This window comes from Pipistrellus hanaki (genome assembly GCF_964339955.1).
Source record: "Pipistrellus hanaki genome assembly, chromosome: X".
NCBI lineage: Eukaryota > Metazoa > Chordata > Mammalia > Chiroptera > Vespertilionidae > Pipistrellus > Pipistrellus hanaki.
In genome coordinates, this window is record NC_140524.1 from 10,453,200 (window position 1) to 10,470,740 (window position 17,541).

The 17,541-nt window shown below is 50.4% G+C and overlaps 1 protein-coding gene across 1 annotated transcript; it reads right to left on the bottom strand.

Moving 5' to 3' along the window:
- Positions 1-136: 136 nt before the first annotated feature.
- On the bottom strand, positions 137-14,866 carry LOC311615718 (long-wave-sensitive opsin 1; the record flags this gene model as incomplete). Its single annotated transcript, XM_084871135.1, has 6 exons — positions 137-247; positions 4,219-4,458; positions 5,838-6,003; positions 6,801-6,969; positions 10,384-10,680; positions 14,755-14,866. 6 exons carry the CDS (start codon positions 14,864-14,866, stop codon positions 137-139), a joined length of 1,095 nt encoding a protein of 364 aa, XP_084727261.1.
- Between the last annotated feature and the right edge of the window lie 2,675 nt (positions 14,867-17,541).

Sequence of the window (17,541 nt, forward strand, 5' to 3'; positions counted from 1 at the left end):
AAGAGAAGTTACATTTTCTTCACAGGGATGGAGAAGAAGGGATGGTGGCGGTGATGGTCAAAGCCCTGGTGAGTGGGACAGGGGTGACGTTTTCTGGCAGGAGGCAGATCTCTTTGTGGTTGGGGCTGGGAGAGACTCATGCAGGTGACACCGAAGAGACAGACGAGGCCTCTCTTTTGAAGGTGCTGGAGAGTTCAGAGCTATCATCTACCTTCTTCCCAAAAAGCTGCAAGATGCAGTTTCGAAACTGGCAGGACAGAAAGTGTTATTCAGCAGAGCAGGAAGGGTTATTTAGCGCTATGCTAAAGGGGATGCGTAGGGCATTCAGAGGAAGGTATTCATTGTCACCCAGATGACTCAACACCTTCTCTCCTATCATTCACAATTCTACAAAGTGAATGGAGGAAGACTAAGGTGGTTCCTCACATGAGGGGATGGTCTATTTCTGACTGTCTGGTCATCTAAGTATCTAATTTAGAATTGTGGCCCCCCAAAAGGTATGTTTAAGTCCTAATGCTTGGGGTCTATGAATGTGACCTTATTTGGAAATAGTCTTTGCAGATGTGGTTAAGATATACATTACACAAGGCTGGTGTGGCTCAGTGGTTGAGTGCCGACGCAGGAACCAAGGGGTCGCTGGTTTGATTCCCAGTCAGGGCACATGCCCGGATTGGGGGCTTGATCCCCAATGGGGGCCGTGCAGGAGACAGCCAGTCGATGACTTCCTCTCTCATTGTTGTTTCTCTCTCTCTCTCTCCCTCTCCCTTCCTCTCTCTCTCTAAAAAATCCATTTAAAATATATTTGAAAAAAAGATATACATTCCCAGGAGGTCAAGCTGGAGTAGAGTGGGCCCTAATGCAATGACTGGTGTCCTGGTAAGTAGGAGGGGATTTGGACACAGACACACAGGCATGAAGGTGAAGGCAGAGATCAGGCTGACTCATCTACAAACCAAGGAATAGCAAGTACTCACCAGAAGGTAGAAGAGATTTCCCCCAGAGCTCTTAGCAGAAGCTAGCCCTGCTGACATCTTGATCTCAGACTTCTGGCCTCCAGAACTAGGAGACCCTATGTTTCTGTTACTTACAACCACCCAATCTGTGGTAGTTCGTCATGGCACCCCAGGGAACTCATGCAGTGACCAAAGATGATGCCAGCTAAGGGGCCCATGCATACATAGAGTGACCTGTCTCCAGAATGTCTGGTAAGAGGCATTTTAGTGAAAGGGGATGTGTTTGCCATCTTGTTTCTATTCCATCAATTTTTAAAATATATTTTTATTGATTTCAGACAGGGAGAGAGAGAATATCATCGATGAGGGAGAATCATGGATCAGTTGCCTCCTGCATGCCCCACACTGGGGACCAAGTCTCCAACCCGGGCATGTGCCCTGTCTGGGAATTGAACTGTGACCTCTTGGTTCATAGGTTGATGTTCAACCACTGAGCCATGCGGCTTGGCTCTATTCCATCAATTTGAGGCCAGGTGAGGACTAGGTAAACAACAGTGTAGCCACCACCTGGTCTCTTTAGCCAAGAGAGTCTTCTGTCACCAGGAAGGCCCTGCTCTTTGCTGCTTGATCCCTAAAGAGATCTGGGCCGTATTTATTTCTCAGGTTATATCTCAGATCATCACAGCTAACCAAAATGCTTTGAGAACACAGATCTGATGCATTCCTATATATTCTAAGCTTATTCTTTCTTTTAAAATATAATTTTATGCCAAAACCAGTTTGGCTCAGTGGATAGAGCATTGGTCTGCGGACTGAAGGGTCCCAGGTTGATTCCGGTCAAGGGCATGTGCATTGGTTGCGGGCACATCCCCGGTGGGGGGTGTGCAGGAGGCAGCTGGTCGATGTTTCTCTCTCATTGATGTTTCTAGCTCTCTGTTCCTCTCCCTTCCTCTCTGTAAAAAAAAAAAAAAAAAAATCAATCAAATGTATTTAAAAAAAATAAAAATAAAATATAATTTTATTGATCTCAGAGAAGGGAGAGGGAGAGAGAAATAGAAACATCAATGATGAGAGAGGATCATTGATCAGCTGCCTCCTACACACTCCCTACTGGAGATCTAGCCCAAAACCCAGGCATGTGCCCTTGACCGGGAATCGAACCTGGGACCCTTCAGTCCATAGGCCGATGAGCCAAACCAGCTAGAGCCCAAGCCTATTCTTGATTATCTCCAGCTTCCTCCAACACCAGAACTCTCAAAAAATGAAAAACGTAATTGTTGACATTGATAACATAAGAAATGGGCTGAAGAGCAGAATCAACTCAGCCAACGAGCTGGCAGACGAGGCTAAGAATTCATTCAACACATTCACTTAACGTCTACCCACTGAGCACCAATTCTGTGCCAGACGTGACCTAAGGGTTTCATCATGTATGTCCTCATGGAGTTCCATTCCAGAAAGTTCTCTCAGAATGCAATAGGAAGGGGTAACAGTGTGAAAAGGTGAAAGTTTGAAAGCCTGGAGACGTCCAGAAGTGTGACATCTGTCTAGGAGGGGGGAGAACGGAAAGACTCAAGCCAAGACAGCTCCTGTCAAGCTAGCCTAGGATTCCACAAACAAAAGCCAGGCCTAAAAAGAGACCCGCACGCAAGACAGGAAACAGCGATCTGGGATTGAACTGTCCTCTGGGTATTGAGGTTGCCAGGAATGGAACCCTGGCAAATCAATTGTGCTACTGAATATTTATTTATTTTAAAACATTTTATGATTTCAGAGAGGAAGGGAGAAGGAGAAAGAGATGGAAACATCCATGATGAGAATCATCAATCGACTGCCTCCTGCATGCCCCACGTTGGGGGTTGTGACCGGGAATCGAACTGTGACCTCCTGGTTCCCTAAGCATGCATTCCTTTGGAAATGTTTAAATATTCACTAGCCCATGCTGGCCGGGCTACTGAATATTTAAACATTACCCAAAGTATGCATGCTTAAGGAACTCAAGGCCAGGCAGGAGGGAGCACAGCTATGGAGCAACTGTGAAATGGACGAGCAGAGGAAAGCCAGTTGGAAGGAGTAGGCTGCATGTGGTGCAACAGGAGGTCCCTAAGGGGCAGTATTTCTGACCCAAGACCTTCCTGGTCACCAAGTCACATCATAGATGCACCCTAATGAAGTGGGTGTGATGGATTCAAGGAAGAATAAGGCAAATTGCACTTGGAAGATGATGAGCCTCAATAGTCACCTGTATCTATCAAGAAGTCTAGGAGTCACCCTGGCCAGTATGGCTCAGTGGATAGAGCGTCGGCCTGCGGAGTCAAGGATCTCAAGTTCGATTTCGGTCAAGGGCATGTACCCTGGTTGCGGGTATATCTCCAATAGGGGGTGTGCAGGAGGCAGCTGATTGATGTTTCTCTCTCATCGATGTTTCTGGCTCTCTTTCTTTCTCCCTTCCTCTCTGTAAAAAAAATCAAATCAAATCAATAACATATATCTTAAAATAAAAGTCTAGGAGTCATGGGCAGTTTGCTGTGGAGGCCCAGTATGCCAGTCCATGCTGGCTGCCATCTAGGGAGACTTTGGGTGGGACCACAGTGTGTCCACCCTAAACTAATCTATAAAGCCACGAGAGCCACAGGTCAGTACAGCCAAGAAGGGCCTCTTTTTAAAAATATATATATTTTATTGAGTTTTTACAAAGAGGAAGAGAGAGGGATAGAGAGCTAGAAACATCGATGAGAGAGAGACATCGATCAGCTGCCTCTTGCACCCCCCCCCCCCCCCCGGGAATGCGCCCGCAACCAAGGTACATGCCCTTGCCTGGAATCGAACCCGGGACCTTTCAGTCTGCAGGCCAACGCTCTATCCACTGAGCCAAACCGGTTTTGGCAAGAAGAAGGGCCTCTTTTATGTCCTGTCAGAATTAGAGTTTGAAGATGGAAAGATGAAGGTTGAGAGAAGAGTTGTGCCAAGAATGGCAGAAAAATGTAGCCATGTCCAGGCAGTCCTCCGGTGTTCCAGTTCTAGGCTAGCCCTCAAGCCAACAGAAAGGATGAGAGCCACAGTACACAGGCCCTGCAGGCAATGCCCACCTTCAGGCAGAGACAGACCATAAAACTATCCAGAAGGAGGGCTGCCTGGGGTTGGGGTCACGTGCTGAGTCTTCTCCGGTTACTGTTCCGGAGACCAGACACTACTCCAGGTGGGAGATATCACGGGGCTCTTTCATGGTCTATTTCTAGTTTGCTGTGTCGATGGTGTGACTTACCTGCCGGTTCATAAAGACGTAGATAATGGGATTGTAGATAGTGGCACTTTTGGCAAAGTAGGCTGGCAGTGCAGCCACCAGAGGGTGGAAGGCGTAACCAGGGTGGGCAGCAGCGAAGCAGGCAAAGAAAGTATAGGGCCCCCAGCAGAGGCAGTATGCCAGGATCATCACCATCACCATGCGCGTCACCTCCTTCTCTGCCTTCTGGGTGGACTCGGATTCTTTCTGCAGCTTCGCCACCTGGGGGAGACAGAGGGTCATGCCAAGGGACAATGAGGAGAGTTTCTCAGGGCTCTGAACCTGAAGGGACTTGTGTTCCTGGCAGGGTCACGGGGAGAACGAGATGGGCTCACCCACAACAGCACCTCGCCAGCCAGCAGCCAGCTCCCATCTGAGTGAGTGCACGCCTGGCCTACAGCTCTCTGGAGGGTGGTCTCGCGAGAGCTGTGCAAGCTTTGAGGCAGCACGCAGCTGAACCTGGCTGAGATGGCCCCGAGCTGGAGCCTTCCTTCCAAACTCCTGGCTTAGCTTGGCTCCCATTGGGAGTTTGGGCAGGAGTCAAGGGGGCTGTTCTTAGCCTCCCCTGGTCCCCTTATCAGCATGCTCCCTCCTGTGCTCAGATCTGAGGGGTTGGGCAGGAGAAGACACAGGGGCTGGCCACTGCCGGCTATGGGCAGGACCTGATGGCAGACAGCTGAATGGGCACGAGGGGACACTGTGAGGGCAGGGACACATTCTGGAGCCTGAGCTCCACAACTCAGACATAACATGGCCAAAGCCATGGTTGGACACCTTGGGAGCCAGCTAAGTTGCTTCTGATCCCTGACAGCCAACAGGGTGGGGGAAGAAAGTGGGGGGCGGATATCCCAGGCTGAAGGTGGTGAGATGAGGGGAGCTTATCTCGAGCCCATGACCTCCACTCTAAAAAGAGCTCATAAGCCCAGGCTGATCGGATTGTGGGCGCAGGCAGCTTCATATAGGAAAGGCGCCACCCCAGAGGGCCTTCTACCACCGGGGCCAAGCAGGATCCCAAGAGGAACAGATGGCTCATCCAGATCAAGCTAATGGCAGCTTAGCTCACTGATAAAGGGACAACTTATGGTATCCAAGGGGAGCACAGAGCTCCCAGCACCCCAGGACCCATCCTCACTCTGCTGTCTTGCTCTCATTTCCTACAGGGCTGCCCCCATCGTAGCCCAGCTCGCCCAGGGGAGGAGGGGCGTGGCTGTGGACAGATGAGCTTCCCAAGAGGAAGAGGAGGGAGGAGAGGGGCCTGGAGGGCAGATGGCACATGTGAATTCATTTCTTAGCCTGCCCCAACAGGCCAGTGGAGGGGACCAGGGCCCTCCAGTGGCACCCTTTTAACAACACTCCTTGATTTGCAGGTTTCACTTCCGGATCTGGCCGTCTCAGGAGGAAGGCAGCACCGCTACATTACTGGGGTAATCCCTTGCTATTCTATAAAGACAAGGACAGGGAGCCAGAGGTGTAAGTGCCAAGTTCACGTCTGGTTTGGGGGCAGGGGAGCAGACCGGGTGACCCTCTGTCCGTGCCCACACATCCCTGGCCTTCATGATCCTACCAGCCAGGGGCGAAGTCAGGAGGGCACGGGGGCTTACAGCTCGGATGGCCAGCCACACTTGGAGGTAGCAGAGCACGATGACACTGAGTGGGATGATGCAGCACGTGATCATGAGGACAATCATGTACGACTGCACCCCAGGGTACGAGCTACCACTGAACACGTCTGGGCCACATGAAGTCTTCAGGCCATGGGGCCAGTACCTGGAGAGAAGAGACGGCAGCCTGTCTCAATGTGACCCCCAGCCCAGCCATGCCACTGACCAGTAGGGTTGTTGGTTATTTGTTTTTTATTGAAATTAAATTCACATTACACGAATGAACTATTTTTTTTTTTTTAGAGTGGAAGGGAGGAAGAGGAGAGAGAGAGAGAGAGAGAGAGAGAGAAACATTGATGTGTGAGAGAGACACATTGATTGGTTGCCTCCTGCACGGGCCCTGGGGATCGAGCCTGCAATTGAAGTACATGCCTTAGACCGAATCAAATCTGGGACCCTTCCGTCAGCAGGCCGTCGCTCTATCCATTGAGCCAAACTGGCTAGGGCTGACCGCTTTTGAGTGAGCAGTTTGGTGGCAGTTGTAGTACTTTCATCACCACTATCTGGTTTCAGAACATTTTCATCACCTTGATCACATCCCCTTTTCACCCTCTTGCTTTCTAAGAACCTGGGAATAACGGAATCATTTTTCTGGGGTCCACCCGATCAGCCCATCGCTTGAAGTTGTAGGCATTTCTCCTCGTGTTCCTGCGAGCAGCTCAGGCTTGGAGACCACGGGAAAAGCTTGGAGGCCATGCTCCAGCGGCCAGATTCACACACTCATAAACACTGCGCGCTAGAAGGGGCCTCAGGGAGAGCTGGACCCGACTTCTCGTTATTCGTGGGGCCGTGGAGGCCCAGAGACGGAAACCCGTTTGCCCCGAGGTCACAAAGGGAATCACAAGTCTGACCCTCCCCTCTTGGTCCTAGCAAGGTGCCTTCTGGGCACCCTGGCATCCTTACCTGCTCCAACCAAAGATGGGCGGGGCTGTCCACACCGCAGACCAGATCCAGGAGAAGGCGATGCCCGCGATGGCCAGCCTGGCATCAAATCTCATGTTGCCAAAAGGCTTGCAGACCACCAGCCACCTCTCCCAGGAAATGATGGCCAGGGACCAGAGCCCCGTGATCCCTGCGGGGGGGAACAGACAGATGGCAGCTTGGAGCCTCCTACGTCACCTCTTTCGCCCGGACCAGCTGGCAGCTTTCCGGATGCAGAGGCGCTCCCCAAGCACCTGCGAACCCTCCTTCTCCAAAGCGTGTTATCAGGTCCAGGGGGCACTGGGTCTCTGGGTCAATTACAAATAAAAATTTATATATATATATATATTATTGATTTTTTACAGAGAGGAAGGGAGAGGAAGAGAGAGTTAGAAACATCAATCAGTTGCCTCCTGCACATTCCCTACTAGGAATGTGCCCGCAACCAAGGTATGCCTTTGACAGGATTCAAACCTGGGACTCTTGAGTCCTCAGGCCCACGCTCTATCCACTGAGCCAAACCTGTCAGGGCTAAAAAAAAATATATTTTTTTATTGATTTTAGAGAGGAAGGGGGAGATATAGAAACATCAATGATGAGAGAATCATTGATTGGCTGTCTCCTGCACGCCCCACACAGGGGACCAAGCCGGCAATCCAGGCATGTGCCCTGACCAGGAATCGAACCATGACCTCCAGGGTCATAGGTTGATGCTCAACCACTGAGCCACACCAGCCAGGCTTGGTCAGTTTCTTTTTCTAAGTCCTGTTTTCCCGTCTTCCCCCATTGGGCCCTTCCTTGCCCCCTCTGATTCGACCGTGGTCCACCTTGTTTCCCCGTGTTCTTTTACTTGGCCATCAGCCTTTCCTGTGAGGGCACTGAGGTAGCCACCAATGGCCATGAGCACACCAGCCCGACCCACTGATATGCTCTGATCCCAGCCAAGAGCTGTGCCCCTCCTGCCAGTAAGCACATGTTCCTTTAGATCAGGGGTCCTCAAACTTTTTAAAGTGGGGGCCAGGTCACGGTCCCTCAGAGAGCTGGAGGGCCGGACTATATCAACTACTAATTCCTACTGTAACACCTCGGCTGCGCTCACTGCCCAAAAAACCTGCGGGCCGGATCAGACTCCTCTGCGGGCCACATGTGGCCCGCGGGCCGTAGTTTGAAGACCCGTGCTTGGAACCCTTCCCTGATATCTCACCCCCTTCCTCCGTTTAGCAGGTGAAGACAATGTCTTCTGTGCTGCTCAGACCCAGAGGTCTGTGCACAGAATCCAGGTGGCCATGGACTGGGGTGGGAAAAATGACGTCTTCCTCTAACTGACACTGGCATTTCCTTCTGTTATGGGTGTGACAGTATTAGCATTGCCCATGGCTCGGTCACTTTATAGAGGTGGCAAGCATTTCTCAATATCACTACGTTTATTACCACTTTGAAATGTCTTTTTAAAAAAATCCTCACATGAGGATATTTTTCCATTGATTTTTAAGTGTATATTTTTATTGATTTCAGAGAGGAAGGAAAAGGGAGAGAGAGATAGAAACATCAAGGATGAGAGAGAATCATTGATTGGCTGTCTCCTGCAAGACCCCCACTGGGGATCAAGCCCACAACCCGGGCATGTGCCCTTGACTGGAATTGAATCTGGGACCTTTCAGTTTGCAGGCCGACGCTCTATCCACTGAGCCAAACCAGCTAGGGTTTTCCATTAATTTTTAGGTAGAGTAGAAAGGAGGGGGAGAGAGCCAGAGCAAGAGAGAGAGAGAGAGAGAGAGAGAGAGAGAGAGAGAGAGAGAGAGAGACATTGATATGAGAGAAACACGTTGATTAGTTGCCTCCCACATGCACCCCAACCAGGGCTGAGGATCAAACCTGCAACTGAGGTACATACCCTTGACCAGAATCAAAGCCAGGACCCTCCCATCCACAGGCCAATGCTCTATCCAGTGAGCCAAACTGGCTAGGACACCACTTTGAAATTTCAATGACTTTCAGGCCTGGTCCAGTTATTTGATACTTCAATAAAAAATGGTATCCCTGCCCTAACCGGTTTGGCTCAGTGGATAGAGCATCAGCCTGTGGACTGAAGGGTCCCAGGATCGATTCTGGTCAAGGGCATGTACCTTGGTTGTGAGCACAGACCCAGTGGGGTGTGTGCGGGAGGCAGCTGATGGATGTTTCTCTCTCATCAATGTTTCTAACTCTCTATCTCTCTCCCTTTATACCTATAGAAAATCAATAAAATATATTTTTCAAAAAATGGTGTCACTAATATTCTAGAAAATACTCAATACTATTTATTTAATTATTAGAGGCCCGATGCCTTCCTTCTCCTGGCTGCCTGCGCTGGCTTCCCTCTTGCACCCTGGTCCTGGGCTTCTTCTTGCTGCCCCAGCTTATCCAGAGGATGTCCAGTCTAATTAGCATAGCACGCTTTTATTATTATAGATAATATACTATAACTTAGTATTATAATTTTAATACTAATACCTTAATGAAGCTATGTTGCTAATTACTGTTTAATACTTTGATAACTATATTTCAGTATCATTGTAGTCCTTTGTAATCTCATGGACCTCGTGTGCATTTGCAAATATTCTTCTGAGAAGGGGTGCATATGTTTCCGTTGAGGGCCAGGGGGTGTCCATGGCACCAAAACTGGTTCAGAAGTACAGGCGTCCGGCTGGTATGGCTCAGTGGTTGAGCATCAACCTATGATCCAAGAGGTCATGGTTTGATTCCCAGGGCCTCGGTCCTCAGTGAGGGGCATGCAGGAGGCAGTCAGTCAATGATTATCTCTCATTGTGGATGTTTCTCTCTCTCTTTCTCCCTCTCCCTTCCTCTCTGAAATCAATACAAATAAATCAATAATTTAAAAAAGTTCCAGCTCCTCCAGGACATGGCAATGTTGACCTGAATAGAGCCACAGCTCACAGAGACATTAGTGATGGGGATGGGGAAAGAGATCTGGGAATTGCTTCTTTCCCTGGAAAAAGCCAACACAGGTGAGCTGACAGGGAACACGGCCCTGACGGTGGGAGTTCTGTTTGGGGTGCCTGCAGCCCTCCCCTCCCACATTGTTCTGAGGTCATCTGACTCTACAGCTGTCTCCTCACAGCCGCATGGCCCCAAAGTGGCTGTCCAAAGGCAGAACCTGGCCAGGCTGGCATGGCTCAAGGTGGTTGAGCATAGACATATGAACCAGAAGGTCTCGGTTCAATTCCTGGTCAGGTTGCAGGCTCAATCCCCAGTATGGGGAATGTAGGAGGCAGCCGATCGATGATTCTCTCTCTCTCCCCCTCTCCTTTCCTCCCTGAAATCAATAAAAATACACATTAAAAAAACCCAAACAAACAGGCAGAAATATCTCAGAGTAGGCACTTGGGGTGTGTTGAATTGCACAAGCAGACCCCACCACCACCACCTGAATGATGGCCCAGGCCCGCTTTCTCCTGCACGTCTGTCTTTCTTCACACGTGTGCATTGCAGGCACACGTGGGGCATGTCTTTTCTGCACAGCAGGCTGGGTCTTCTCCGGAGCCCGGGCCCTCAGCTGGCTTACCGCACAGGGAGACAGTGTAGCCCTCCACAACGCACAGAGGGTGGCCCAGCACAAAGTAGCCGTAGATCTGGTTCACGACGCTGATGGTGCTGGCGATGATGGTCTCCGCCAGGTCAGCCACAGCCAAGTTCACCAGGATCCAGTTGAGAGGGTGGCGCAGCTTCTTGAACCTCATGGTGGCCACCAGCACGAGCCCATTAGTGAAGACAGACGCAATGACCACGAAGATCATCCAGGCACTGGTGAGGTGGTACACCCATCGGGGGGCGATGTGGTAATTGGGGCCTTCAAAGGGGCCTGGAGGCAGGAGGGACAGGGTAGGTAGTGGCCTCATCTGCCTGTACAGCTACACCCATCCATCCTCTCCCCCCGAGATGGCCTCCCGTCAACACTTCCGCTCTCTTACCTGCTGCCTTTGCAGCTGTTTCTCTCTCTCTCTCTCTCTCTCTCTCTCTCTCTCTCTCTCTCTCTCTCTCTCTCTCTCTCTCTCTCGCTTTGTACATCTTCAAACAACCTGCCCTCAATCCCATCTCTTAGGCCAGAGGACCTGGCTCTCTGGACAGCTGCACAAGCATCTTTGAACTTGACAAAGTGAAACTCCTCATCATCTCTGCTGGGTATCTCTCCCTCTTCTGATTCACCACTCCCCGGACACTGGGCCAGCCCCTTGTAGTGCCATTGGCAGGCTTATGCTCCCCTGAACCTCCACACCCCCTATACTGTCTTTCTTGCGCACTTCACATCTTTCTGTTGTTGGATCTTTTTTACACTTGATCTTAGCCAAAAGGCCGAGAAGCGATGGATCTTCTTTTTTAAATATCTTTTTTAAATTGATTTCAGAGAGGAAGGGAGAGGGGGAGAGACAGAAACATCAATGATGAGAGATTCATTGATTAGCTGCCTCCTGCACGCCCCACACTGGGGATCGAGCCCGCAACCCAGGCATGTGTCCTGACCAGGAATTGAACCTTGACCTCCTGGTTCATAGGTCCACGCTCAACCACTGAGCCATGCCAGCTGGGCTATTGTTGGATAATCACTCCCACTCTTCCCTGCACCAAGTCCTCTTGCTTTCCATGCTATGAAGCCCAGTTCCGATGCTCTTGGCTTCTAGAAGCCTCTTCAGATTCCCCAGCTGAGAGTTAACTTGACCCCTTGGGACCACCATGATGAGACTCTGAGATGTTCTGGTGTACATCGGAGTTCCCCGGAAAGTACAGAGGTCAGTGTGAGAATAGCAATTGAAACTGCGAGGTGTTTGAAATACTCCAGCTTGCAAGCAAATGCAAGGGGCTGAGGCAGTTTCAAAATGAAACAGACTGGCCGAAACCAGTTTGGCTCAGTGGTAGAGCATCGGTCTGAGGACTGAAAGGTCCCAGGTTCGATTTCGGTCAAGGGCATGTACATTGGTTGCGGGCACATCCCCGGTAGGGGGTGTGCAAGAGGCAGCTGGTTGATGTTTCTCTCTCATCGACGTTTCTAACTCTCTATCTCTCTCCCTTTCTTTCTGTAAAAAAATCAATAAAATAAAAATAAATAAATAAATTTAAAAAGTGAAACAGACTGAGTGTCCTTCTCAGACAACCCATAGAGACCAGACTGGGTGGGCAGGAATAAGAGGGACAGGGCAGGGACAAGGGCCTTGCATGGTGGCAGAGGGACTGAGGCACTCTGAATGTGGGGTGCCGAGAAGGAGTGGCCTCCAGCAGCGCAACCCTGCTCCTCCCTCCTGAAAACCCTGGGACTCATTTTGGGAAGAAATGAGCACGAGAAGGTATTCTAAAAAAATACCAGAAGGGATCCCAGCCAGCGTGGCTCAGTGCTTAAGCATCGACCTATGAGATCAACCTTAATTGGCTTCACTGGGGAACCAAGCCACTATTTTGAAATTAGAGAGATAAAAGGGAGGAATCAAACATTCCTCCTGTCTTTCCCATAAACTAGTACACCACAACCCCTCCTGAGGGAACACAATAGTAGATGAGGGCATGTTTCTCTTTATCGATGTAATCCAGCTAACAGAAGAAGACAGTCAGAATGCCATTTTTGCAACCCCCAGTGGTTTAATGGGTCTGGGCCTTGGGCTCAGGAGCTGCCAATACCCTGAAAAAAAGGACGCCCCCCCCCCCAAGTCTTGTCAAAACACGGGACAAACCCAGTTGACCTCTCAGCAGACCTTCAGAGCAGATATTTTACAGAAACATCCTGACGATGAAAGTGGGTTGGGCATGGGAAGCCACACATAGGAAGACATCAGCAGAGTCTGAAGTGGGTGAGTGAGTCCAGGGACTCATTTACTTTGACAAATAAATCGCAACGAGGTTGAGGGAGAACCTCTAAATTAAAAAAGGATATAAAGACATATCTATCAATTAATAAGGACATGTGGGCCTTATATGAACTCTGATTCAAGCAAACAAAGCCTGTGCCCTGACCAGGAATCAAACCGCGATCTCTTGGTTCATGGTTTAATGCTCAACCACTGAGCCACACCGGTCAGGCTATGGTTATGTTTCCCAGAGTCCTTTTCTCCTACAGGTGCATACTGAAGATTTATAGAGGAAATGGGGTGATGTCCTGGATCTGCTCCCAGAAATCAGAAGAAGGGATTAGTGGAGAGAGTTAGAGATGAAATAAGACAAATGATCGAGACCCAGGGGGTTGCTATACTTTTCTGTCTACTTTGACAGACACTTGAATTTGGGGGGGGGGAAAGAGAATAAATTTTACAGAAAGGAATTGGGCACTGATGTAGCCTTAGAGGCCCTCATGGAGAGCGTTGTTCCATCTCCATCAATTATTCTCATTGATGGGAACTTCAGGGTTCTCAACCAGTTTGGTCCAGGCACCCTGTTGCTGATCACTGCCCTGGCAGTCAAGAAACATTTGGTTTGGAGGAGGGACCTGGGGACAGGTCTAGGGCTGGGGATCACTGGTGCCCTCATCTCTTTGAAGGGTTTACAGGCAAAGCTTTTGGACTGGGCCACTCCCAGGGCGGAACTCAGCTACCTCATCAGTTTTTAGTTTCTTTGGGGCCTTTCTCTCTCGCCATGGGCCAGCTCTAAGTGGAAGGGCGGCCCCAGGAGTGGAGCAAACTTCTACCCCCAGAATGTGCCTGGTAAGGCGCAGGCCCCAGACATGGACACAGACTTGGACAAGGTGACCAATACAGCCTCTTCTGATCCGAAGGTTCTAGAAGTCACTCATCTCTACCCTCAAGCCTCCTGTTCCTGGAGTTTGCTTCTTTTTGGCTTCAGAACATGCAAAGGTGAGTCAGACCAGATCCTTTCTCAGACTTGAATGTAATGAGTGCTCACTTGCAATAAGGGGCCACGAGGAAAGAGTAATGAACTTGCATGGGAAAGGGATTCTCAAAGGGTCTGGGAAGCCTACGAGGTTTGCAATGCATGTTTGAGCCACGCCAGCGTGGCTCAGTGGTTGAAAATCAACCTTTGAACCAGGTGGTCACGGTTCAATTCCCACTCAGCGCACATGCCCGGATTGCAGGCTCATTCCCAATGAGGGGCATGCTGGAGGCAGTGGATCAATTATTCTCTCTCATCATTGATGTTTCCATGTGTCTATCTCCATCTCCTTTTCCTTTCTTCTCTGAAATCAATAAAAATGCTTAAAATAAGAAAATGCATACTTGATATTCTTTTTAAAAAATCCTTATCCGAGGATATTTTTTCCATTGATTTGTAGAGAAAGTGGAAGGTGGGGGAGGAGGGGTGAGAGAGAAAGAGAAACATCGATGTGAGAGAGACACATCGACTGGTTGTCTCCCACGCATTCCAGCACCTGTGGACCAGGGATAGAGCCTGCAGCTGAGGTACATGCCTTTGACTAGGAATCGAACCTGAGACCATTCTGTTCATGGGCAGACACTCTAACCACCCAGCAAAACAGGCCAGGGCTCATATTTTATATTCTTGTGTATCTTTCTATTCAGAAAGGACCCCCCCCCCCCAATTCATGTCATCATAAAAGCTAAGGGAGCCCGGCCAGTGTGGTTCAGTGGTTGAGCGTTGACCCATGAACCAGGAGGTCATGGTTCAATTCCCAGTCAGAGCACATGCCTGGGTTTTGAGCTCGATCCCCAGTAGGAGTTGAGCAGGAGGCAGCCAATCAATTATTTTCTCTCATCATTGATGTTTCTATCTCTCTCCCTCTCCCTTCCTCTCTGAACTCAATATATATATGAAGCTAAAAAAAAATAAACTAAGAGAGAAAACCCTTTTGGCTGGCGCCACTGTGCAGAAGACATTCTTGGGTTGGGTGGGTGGACTATGGCCCCCCCTGTGGCCACTTGGTCCTGGTGTCCCTGCTTCAGCCATCGGAACCCAGCCTCCATGGCACCTGCCCGCTCACCTCTGGTAGCGTTGCTGTTGGTGTAGGTGAAGATGCTCGAAGGGGTGCTGTCCTCAAAGCTGGCCTGCAGCTGCCTGCCTGCAAGCCTCTGGGGGCCCCACTCCTGGGCCATGGCTCTGGGAAGCCCTGACCCAGGTGCCTGCCAGCCCTCGAGCTGTCTGGGGGTTACAGTGCTTTATACAAGCCTGCAGGATCAGCTGGGCCTCCTCACCTCAAAAGCCCCCAAACTCTTCACCATCTGATCTCTTAATTGGGCCCTGGACTTAGACCTCCTCCTCCCTCAGCCCTGGCCTCCTGGCTCCTTAGGCGAGCCCATGAGGGCAGCTCAGAGGGATTGGCCTGCAACCAAACCCACAGTACCTGGCTTTCAGAGACGGCTGCGCTCCTGTCCATGTGTCCTCTGTTCTGTCCTACTGCCCAACTCTAGGGGAGCACAAAAGACTTGGTTGGAAAGTTGTAAGTAGGACATTTTGAGAAAAGGGAGGTGTGTAGAAGGCTGCCTGCCCTGTTTATCAGAATTCAGACTTAGGGGGAGACTTAGCAGAGTGTCGAAGGCAGCGCTCATTATTCCTTGACATTTTCAAACAAGTCTGTGCATATGCAGACCCCTGGGTGTTTACTGGAATCCTTATGCTTAACCCCTGGGTGCCCTTGCATAGAGGACAATATAAACGCATGTGTCCTCCCAAGATTACTCACCCTACTGACTGTATCTAAAGATAAAAATTTCCATAAGGCTTAACAAGGCAGGCAATCGAGGTTGCCCCTGGCTCCTTCAGCCAGGCCGTCCCTTAGCTTTCTCTTTCACAATGGAACTATGTCGGACTTATCTGTTCACCGGTCATTCAGAGGTCAGCTCCAGCATCCAACACCCACTCTTTTAAAAATATATATGATTTCAGAGAGGAAGGATGAGGAAGAGAGAGATAGAAACATCAATGATGAGAGAGAATCATTGATTGGCTGCCTCCTGCATGCCCCACATTGGGGATTGAGCCTGCAACCAGGGCATGCGCTCTGAATGGAATCAAACCATGACCTCCTGGTTCATGGGTTGATGCTCAACCACTGAGCCATGCCAGCCAGGCCCACACCCACTCTTGGGTCAAGTAGGCCCAAGGGTCAGGATTTTCAGATAAGGGGAGCAGCCCAAAGCCCAAATCTTCCTTTCCTAGCTGGTTTGCCCCAGAGCTCTTGGAGGTGGGGGCTGCTGGGAGGCTTTGTAAGGCTCAGGCGTGGAAATGGAGCCTCCTTGAAGGTCAGGCCATCTCACTGTGCCCATGTGCATGCAAGTTGCACTGATGGGGGCTCCTCCCCCCGGAGGGGAGGGGTGGCCTGAGGGTGGGGAGAATTCACTTGTTTTCAGCTTCCCTTCCCCTTGCTCGCCATGAACCCCAGCTCCTTCAGTTACCAGGGAGCTCATCTATGCCACCCCCTCCTCCCCAGCACCTGAAGGTGCCCACACACTCAGACTCCCCTGCTCAAGCCTCCTTCCCCTGAGTTCATGACCTTTCCTTGCACTGCCCCTGACTACAGCCTCCCTCTACACTTGCCTTCAAAGGTAAACCTCTCCACAGAGTGTTCCAGATGAGTCACCTCTGCTGTCCCTCCTCAGCCACCGTAGTCTGGCTGCTGCTGGCTCTGCACTTGGCAGGGGCACCAATTCCCTGCTAATTGCCCCATTCTGCAGCCTTACCTGTTTTTGTTGTTGTTGTTATTGTTAATCACCTGAGGATATTTTTCCATTGATTTTTTAGAGAGAGGGGAAGGGAGGGGGAGAGAGAGAGAAGCATTGATGTGAGAGAGACACATCAATTAGTTGCCTCCTACATACGCCCAGATCAGGGCCGGAGATGGAGCCTGCAACCGAGGTATGTGCCCTTGATCAGAATCAAACCTGGGACCCTTCAGTCCGAGGACCGATGTTATATCCACTGAGCCAAATTGGCTAGGGCTTACCTGCTTTGTTTGTGTGTGTGTTTTTTTAAATATATACTTTTATTGATTTCAGAGAAGAAGGGGGAGGAAGAGAGAGATAGAAACACCAATGATGAGAGTGAGTCATTGATCGCCTGCCTCTTGCACCCCCCCCACCCCCCCCTCACACACACACTGGGGACCAAGCTCGCAACCTAGGTATGTGCCCTGACCGGGAATCGAAATGTGACCTCCTGGTTCATATCTTGATGCTCAACCACTGAGCTACACTGTCCAGGTATCTGTTTTTACTGAGGACCCTTCACCCTCCTCCAAAGACCGCCCCCCCCCTTAGGGAGCACATCCTTTCTCGTGGCTTCTGCCAGCTCTGAAATCCAGCTGCCTTTAGCCACCTCCTTTGCATTGGCCGTAAGCTCAATAAAGCCAAGGCCTCATGGCCTCACTGCCCTGTTCTCAGTGCCATGACCCTTCAGCACTCCACACTCAAGTTCCCGGTGGTGCAGCCACTCCTGCAGGTGGAGAGAAAGCCTTGGCTGCCAAGTTAAGGGCTGGAGCTGTGTGCAGCCCCAGCTGGGCCACCCATAGCAAGAATGGCTCTTGGCATTGGTCAGTGCCTGCCACGTGCCAGGTGCCGGGCTAGAGGCTCTGCATGAAATTAAAGGAAAGAGTCCTGGCCACAGCCTTGCCAGGGCCCTTTGGCAGCCTGGAAAGCTGGGCTCGCTGCCCAAGGACACCTGGAAAGCTGTGTTCCCTGAACTGCAAGAGAAAGCACACCCAGCACTTCCACTCCTAGGTATCTATCTATCCTGAAGAACTGAAAACATGTACACACAGCCCACCTGGAGTGGC